Raw genomic sequence first — 8,198 nt, 5'->3', positions numbered from 1 at the left:
ACTTATTGTTTTGATATTTTATGCTTGTGCAGATAAAATTAGGGGACCCTATACAAGAAAACAAAGAATAGTACCACACAGCCCTGTTTTTCCTTTTAACTTTCCAATAGTAAGCTCAGTCTGTTGCCATGGAGCTTATAGGAAGCTTTTGTGTACTGTATTGTGCATTGAAGGTCCCTTCAATGTGATCATTATGAAGGCCTCCCTGTGTAGGCCTTATTTAATTTACATGACTTATTCAAAGCAATCTCATTGATCCAGGATCCTGTCTCTTATACACATCTAGATGTGTATAAGAGACAGCTCCATAATTATACTGCTAATCCCATTGTTACTTGTTCATTTCACTTTTATTTACACCATCCCCTCCAGCTAGACAGTGATAATTCTACACACTTTGGTATGATTTAATAGGGGCCTATTAATAATTACTCTTGCATCAATATCATCATACTTAAGTATTAGACCTACTGATTACAGTTATGGTTATGGTTACGATCTCATGATACTTTTACTTATTATTATCTTCTGCTCTACCATAAAAAAATACTAAGGCCCGTGACTGATTTGGTGATGGGGGCCCTTCTTCCACCTCGCTCACACTAAAAGAGGTTCGCCTGAGGCATGCCTGTATGAATGCATGTAGGTACATTTTGAAACGGGTGAATAAATTGTGACAAATGGTTTATTATTATTATTAAATTTATGATGGTTAATGGAGCCGTGATAATTTTGATAATACAGGTCTTCTTCTAATCCCTTCAATTAAAGACCACCTCCAATTAAGGACCACTGTTCCTGTCTCTTATACACATCTAGATGTGTATAAGAGACAGGTATGAAATTATTAAGCCCAAATGTTTCAGAAGTAGTTGAAGGATGGTTCGCCATGAATCAAATTTGTACCATGACAGTGTGCTGGAAGGCAAGTTTAATCTGCTTACTCAAAAAATAAAACACCCAAGTTTATAAAAAATAAAGTTTTTGTTTTAAAATTTATATTCTTAAAGATTTTACTTGAGTAACATAGTCTACCATAAGTTTTTATCATCTTTGTAACTAATAATAATCTTTGTGTTGATAAATTAAAATACTCACCTCTCTCTACTCTACAGTGCAGTGGTATTATTTTGTAGTTTGATCACACCCTGGTGGTGTGTAAGTAAAGTAGGACTTCTCAAACGCGGGGCCAGTGTGGGGATGGTTGGGCGTTCAAGGATGCAGGCAAGAGGCCGTTGTTGGTGACATTGTTAGCTAGCCTACATAACCTAGCCTATTTCATTACATTTTAGTAGTAGACGCCAAGGGCCTAGGCCTAAATACCTGATCATGATGATGATGTCATGGTCTAGGCCCTGCCTATTAGACCTTTTCCTCTCTCTAGCTAGGTAGGTAGGCCTAGGCCTTCCTATGTAGCCCTAGGCCAATGTAATAAGAGCTTGTCAAAGAGTAGGGCTTAGACCACACTGAGTTTACCTACTTTAAACTGGCTGCGTATAAAGCGAAAAACACTGCACGTGCATAAAACATTGTGTTTGTTATGATTTCAAACAAACAGGACCACACCTCCCGTACACAGTGCTGAAGCCTCGTTGATGAGAAAGTTTGTTATTGGACTCTTCCATTCTTATGCAGGGTGGTGATTTGGACTTCTTATCGTACATTTTTATTATAATTACTGTTTTGAAGTGGACGATTAAGCTACACGTAAAAAGGAATAAACACAAGGAATTAACTATTATACCATGGATATTTAAAAATACACCTCCATAATTATACTGCTAATCCCATTGTTACTTGTTCATTTCACTTTTATTTACATCATCCCCTCCAGCTAGACAGTGATAATTCTACACACTTTGGTATGATTTAATAGGGGCCTATTAATAATTACTCTTGCATCAATATCATCATACTTAAGTATTAGACCTACTGATTACAGTTATGGTTATGGTTACGATCTCATGATACTTTTACTTATTATTATCTTCTGCTCTACCATAAAAAAATACTAAGGCCCGTGACTGATTTGGTGATGGGGGCCCTTCTTCCACCTCGCTCACACTAAAAGAGGTTCGCCTGAGGCATGCCTGTATGAATGCATGTAGGTACATTTTGAAACGAGTGAATAAATTGTGACAAATGGTTTATTATTATTATTATTAAATTTATGATGGTTAATAGAGCCGTGATAATTTTGATAATACAGGTCTTCTTCTAATCCCTTCAATTAAAGACCACCTCCAATTAAGGACCACTGTTCCGTGGTGTCCCATATTAACAAATGTCTTATATTTATTATTCTAAGAGACCAAAACTGCTATGGATGGAAACCCTTGTCCCAAAATGGGGATTATGTGGTGGTGGTGGTGGGTTATAAGAGGGTTCGTTCAGGGGGTTCTCCGTCCATCAAGTCGCAAAAACATCTGGCCAGGGATTACACTTCCCAGATGCACCACACGCCCATGCATCGTAGCGTTCGTTACGTCTGGAAATAAAACAGTAATGTATCTTACATATCTATGTGTGTACCTTTTTCATCATGTATGTTTCATTTTAATCACTAGTGCTAAACAATGTTTAATGAAACCAATCAAGGTTAGGGTAAGCCTATATTGTTAAAACGAAACCTACTGTTTACATGAGATTTAAACTGAGCAAAGGAAAACAATATGAGGCAATGATTTCGTGAGAACGGAGGGGAAGGTGAAAGCATGGGAAAAGGCAAGCAGCCTAACTTTTGAGAGGAGGCCTACCCGTGGGAAATTGAAGCAAGACGAGTAGGTTTTACATGCGGAAATGAAGAAAGAAAAAAATGGCTTGCCACAATCCAGACCATATCATCCATCATTTTCAACGTTTTGACTGTGGTGGTGTAAACATCAAATTATGATTTATGTCATTTTGACGTCATCATTCTATACTAATAACTATCTTTATTGAATATAAACTTTTGTATCAATGGCACCTGTGGGTATTGCGGGGCATTCAAAAGAGAAGTTACCGAGACTAAAATTGTAAACATTAAAATAGGCCTACAGTAAAATACCAAAATTACGTTAAACACCAACTAAAATACATTAAATAGTAGGCTAAATCCCTAAAAAAACAAAAAAAACCCTTAGTAGTTGGGTCGTAAATAATCAAAGAAATTACATTATAAATACTTGTTTCCCCCGTCAGACAGGCCTAGATCCCTTAGGGCCTATATTCTTTAAAATATATTTAAAACATTGAGAGTTTTTCTTATAAAAGAGTACAAATGCCAACACTGACAAATAAGATTCATTAAAAAAATTGTTTCAATCTATCCACAAATCATTTGCTAAATACATTTACTTTTATTGCGATAAACTAATACGTTGATAAATAGCCTATTTGGTGTGGAGACTTTGAAGTCTGAACAATAATAATAATTTAATATTATTCTATTAATCTATCGATCAATATGTTTATGATAATGTTTCAGTTATGTTGTGCGTGGTGAAAATATGTCATGTGGCGAATTTTTGCGTCATACGCCTTAAAATAGTGGAGCCAAATTAAATCTATTAACCAACATACCATGCCATATTGCGTCATTTTTCCGACTACTCCGTAGTATTTTTAGTCTTCGATTCATGAGTGATCAACCAATCAGAGCATAAACAGCAACCATTCTGGTAGCTTATTGGCTACATTACTGACGTCATAGCGACACGTGATGCCATGATGCAATGTAAACAAACACTTCGACTACGATCTCTATGAAGTAGTCGATGTTTATTTGTTAGTAAACCTAAATACAGGACCGTATTGGATAAATCTAGTGAAATGGCACCTCAGAATCATGTTGAAAACCCTGATATTCTCCTTGAAGAAGACTGTATATGGGTGTTTGGCTACGGATCATTGGTATGGAAACCAGACTTCAAATACACAATGAAGCAGATAGGTTGCTTGAAAGGTTTCGTCCGAAGATTTTGGCAAGGGAGTGTCACACACAGAGGATATCCTGGTGCAGTGAGTACTCATTTTATCATCATTATAGGCCTAGGCCAAGATATGAATACCTATTTTTTTGAAATTTATAGTTTTACTGGCTAACTCAGTGGTGCAACCCAGTCAATACATTATTTCTACGCCTAGGGCCAGGCGTAGGTGGCGTAGGCTTGGCACAGGCGTGTAGCCTAACAATATACTAGGCCTACTGAGTAAGCCTAGTACTACTACTAGCCTAGTAGGGAATTGTTTCATTTCATGTACAATATGTAGAATTTTGGTATAACATTTGCATATATCACCTCAGTCTGCATAATGATTTCTCATATTTCTTATTAATAATTATATAAATAACCTTATTTTTACAGCCAGGAAGAGTAGCAACACTCATAGAAAAGGAAAAGGTGAGTTTAAACATACTTGACCTTAATTAAAATAATTAAAATATTTATAATATTACTATTTTAATCTTTTCCAAAGTGAGTCATACCTAGATTATTTGAGAAAGGAAAAGGATAAATAATTTTAATCTGTCGACATGACATAGCAGAAGAATTTTTGTACAGTAAAAATGACTTAATATAGATGTTCTTTCTAGAGTATTGAATATATTAATATTTTGTACAGAAAATTGTGTTTATTAGTAAGCCTTTGCTAATCATGACGGTATGTGCAGTTATTATTGTAAACTATGGTAATTCTAAATTGTACACAAACAACACACTGTGTTATTGAATCTTGTAGTGATAGGTATTAAAGGATGACTCATAATTTTGGCATTTTATCAGTTCACGGAAGTCATCTATTTATGTTCAACTCAGTTAAATCAACTCAGTTTCCATCTTTCCAATATTGGTTCCATACTATTTTTCCTTCTTAAATACTGATTTTTATCTGACATGCAACCTAATAATCCATGGTTACAAAGTGAAATGAAACCTGAGACAAAAGTTGTCTCAGTTTTATAATACTACCTAAATCATATTGAAAGATTTTGTTAGTAATTTTAATTATAGTTTTGATATTTTATGCTTGTGCAGATAAAATTAGGGGACCCTATACAAGAAAACAAAGAATAGTACCACACAGCCCTGTTTTTCCTTTTAACTTTCCAATAGTAAGCTCAGTCTGTTGCCATGGAGCTTATAGGAAGCTTTTGTGTACTGTATTGTGCATTGAAGGTCCCTTCAATGTGATCATTATGAAGGCCTCCCTGTGTAGGCCTTATTTAATTTACATGACTTATTCAAAGCAATCTCATTGATCCAGGATCCATGGGATTATGAAGAAGTGAAGTTATGAATAATAATAGACTATTGATTTCCATTATCCTCAATTATTCATATTGTTACTTCCACAAGTTTTCAGGTCATTTGAAATACTATATATTCAAAACACTTAACAGTATTCCCAAATTAATGTCTACAACAGGGTAATAAAAGTATTCATATTCAATTTTAGAAAGGGTGATAAATACTATTATAATGTCAGTTAGCAAGTCCAGTGTTAGTAGACCTTATGTTTATATTCCTGTAATTGCACTTACTAGGGGGTAAGTTTCTCACCAAAACTAGACGTTGGTGAAGCCCTCCTATCATGTAATGTGGTTGTATTAAGATTGAGTAGCTTACATCATTATTGTATCCTAATGTTATTCAGATTATTACAAGTATACATATTCTCGCTGCATGATGGCGAAATACATTTCATTTTTTTTTTGTTTACTTTCTAAATGTATCAAAAAGTAAAAAAAAAAAAGGAACATCCATTTTTTAATCTCAATATCTTTTTTTTGTTTTCAGGGATTGACATGGGGTGTGGCATTTAAAATTGAAGGCGAAAAGCAAATACAAGAAGCCCTTGAAAAGTTAAACTGCAGAGAGTGCGTTCTTGGGGGCTATATTGTTCAAATGATAGACTTTTTCCCAAACGACGGGACAGCACCCTTCAAGTCTCTCGTATTCAGAGCGACACCCAACAATGACCTTTACCTGGGTGAGGCTACTGAGGCGGAAATTGCTCAACAGGTCGTCACTTCTCATGGATTCAGCGGCCCAAATTCAGAGTATGTGACTCGTTTGGCCGAGTTTATGGAAACAGAGCTCCCAGAAGTAGAGGACTGTCACCTGTACCAGATCACTGCACATGTGCGGATGGGCATTAAGAAAAACAATCTCGTATCAAGCATGAATATAGACTGCCAGTGTTCTCCAATAAGTACAGTATTAACACCAGTAATTAGCAAGTGGATGATAACTAAAGAGTATGGAAATGTGAGCACTGAGGGAAGTGCTGCTAAGGCTAGTTAATGTGCATGCTACCAAAGTGAACTATATTTTTTTTTGGTTGCAAAGTTTGTGGATTTTTATTTAATAAAGCATCCGTTTAAGGATGGACAAATTTGAGTAAGAAGCGCACTCGCTTCATTGAGTGTAGAGTCTGAAATGAGCATTACACTATTCCTGCCTCCAAAACAACCCAACATATTGGGCAGAATTTTAAGTGACACTGACATTTGTTTCCTATAGTTATGGACTAAATCAGTGCAATAAAGCTAACATAACCTATAAAGGCAACTTTCCGTTGCCATAGCAGTTATACTCATTGTTAGACTGAAGCCTAAAGTTACCATTGAATCTCTATCTGTATATCTTGGTGCTTGAAGAATTATATTTTATTAATAACCGTGATAATCTGCACATATGCAGAAATGTTGAAGTGCTACCTCATAATTAAGTTCTTCTACTTTTACAAAATATTCGGAATGATATCATATAGCATGTACAAAATATTCGGTAATACCAAGTTGGTACTCGTACAGTAATAATCTGTATTTATATAAAAATGAACAGTAAATATATGGATTTAAATATTATGATTATATATAATACATGGAATTATTTTAACCTCTAAGGTGCTACCGAAATCTATCACTTGCCAGTAAAAGTGGCCAGTAAAAGTGAACATATCCTCCAGCATTATAATTGTGAAAATAAGATTGTATGCATTTTTTAGTATTATTACATTAATCGATTTATGCTGATGTACTATATAAACTACTAGACAATGCAATAAAAGTCTTAATTTTATTTATCAATTTTCTTATCTCATAATTTAATGTACAGTCCTTGATTCATCCTAGAAACAATGGCAGATCCAGAATTTTTCAAACGGGGGACACAACATTTTCTGAATAGAAAAGTGAGTAGCGCTATTTTCAATACATAACATTGATATGTATTGAAATATTAAAATTTAGAGGCAAAACGGAGGGGGGGGGGGCCCACGCCTGTCCAAACTATCAAATTTTATTTTACAAAAACATGTACCGTAACATGCCTAAATGATGTCATGGTGACATCACATTATGACTATATAAGCACATTGTGACTACATATAGGCAAACAACAGTTTTTTGTCAAATAAAATTTGGTGGTCTGGAACGGGGTTTGAGAAAGGTATTTAGCGCTACAACGATTAACCGTTATGTTGATCGGTAAACAATTAGTACGATTCATGTACAATACTGTGCATTGAATCGAACATCTATTTATGTCTATGCATTCTATAATTTGTCAAGAATTATGACAGTTCCCGGATCTCGGAGCAGAACCTTCATGGACCCACAGAGGGGTCGAAACAAAGAACAAGTACCGATAATGATACTGGTTTGGCCGGATGAGAGTTCACATCACTGGGAATACATTCTCTTCTCACCATGGCATCGTCACTACATTACCAGTTGCCATGACGATATGATGACGTACCGAATGCAATGATGACGTGTGTACATGTTTTAAAAAATCAATTAGGCCTAATATTGATTGAGGTACATGGCTATGCTATCTTATGTCAATGACCTCCAGAATGATAACGTATTATCATCATCCATAGGCCTAATAATCATTCTCATTATCATCATCTTCATAATCACAACCACCAACACCATCATCATCATCATCGTAATAATCATCATCCATCGCCATTATTATTAGCCTACTATTAGGTCCAATAATTTTCTTTAATGGCCCACTTCCTATAAGACATATCAGACCACTTTTCTTTCATTCTTTATTCGCAAAATTGGAACAATAGAATGTAGATATTCAACCCAGGACACGTCTTGAATGAAAACACACCAAGAACATGCAGGGAAAACAGTAATTTTACAAACGAACAATTACAATATTTATGTGTTTTTTCTTTATGAATAATTA

General features: G+C 35.1%; 2 protein-coding genes across 2 annotated transcripts in view; both read left to right on the top strand.

The window, feature by feature from the left end:
• Nucleotides 1–71, top strand: part of LOC117113471 — a 2,175-nt gene extending 2,104 nt beyond the window's left edge. The window contains exon 2 of the mRNA XM_033256808.1: nucleotides 33–71. Within this exon, the coding sequence (XP_033112699.1) occupies nucleotides 33–71 (39 nt within the window). The remainder of the gene's footprint in view (nucleotides 1–32) is intronic.
• A 3,662-nt stretch (nucleotides 72–3,733) lies between these two features.
• LOC117113547 (glutathione-specific gamma-glutamylcyclotransferase 1-like) lies at nucleotides 3,734–7,078 on the top strand. The gene is made up of 3 exons (XM_033256910.1): nucleotides 3,734–4,002; nucleotides 4,350–4,385; nucleotides 5,784–7,078. Exons 1-3 carry the CDS (start codon nucleotides 3,814–3,816, stop codon nucleotides 6,288–6,290), a joined length of 732 nt encoding a protein of 243 aa, XP_033112801.1. The 5' UTR covers nucleotides 3,734–3,813; the 3' UTR covers nucleotides 6,291–7,078.
• The last annotated feature ends 1,120 nt before the right edge of the window (nucleotides 7,079–8,198 follow it).

Source organism: Anneissia japonica, unplaced genomic scaffold (assembly GCF_011630105.1).
Source record: "Anneissia japonica isolate Jap-2015-1 unplaced genomic scaffold, ASM1163010v1 scaffold287877_len585272_cov192, whole genome shotgun sequence".
In the NCBI taxonomy this organism is placed as follows: Eukaryota; Metazoa; Echinodermata; class Crinoidea; order Comatulida; family Comatulidae; genus Anneissia; species Anneissia japonica.
Note: the sequence above shows the minus strand (reverse complement) of the source record. Positions and strands in the feature narration are given on the sequence as shown.

Excerpts from the sequence above, each read along its gene's own strand:
- LOC117113547 (XM_033256910.1), top strand. The coding sequence starts at position 3,814 with ATGGCACCTCAGAATCATGTTGAAAACCCTGATATTCTCCTTGAAGAA. Across the intron at positions 4,003-4,349 it reads ACAGAGGATATCCTGGTGCA|CCAGGAAGAGTAGCAACACT; the intron begins GTGAGTACTCAT and ends TTATTTTTACAG. Across the intron at positions 4,386-5,783 it reads CACTCATAGAAAAGGAAAAG|GGATTGACATGGGGTGTGGC; the intron begins GTGAGTTTAAAC and ends TTTTGTTTTCAG.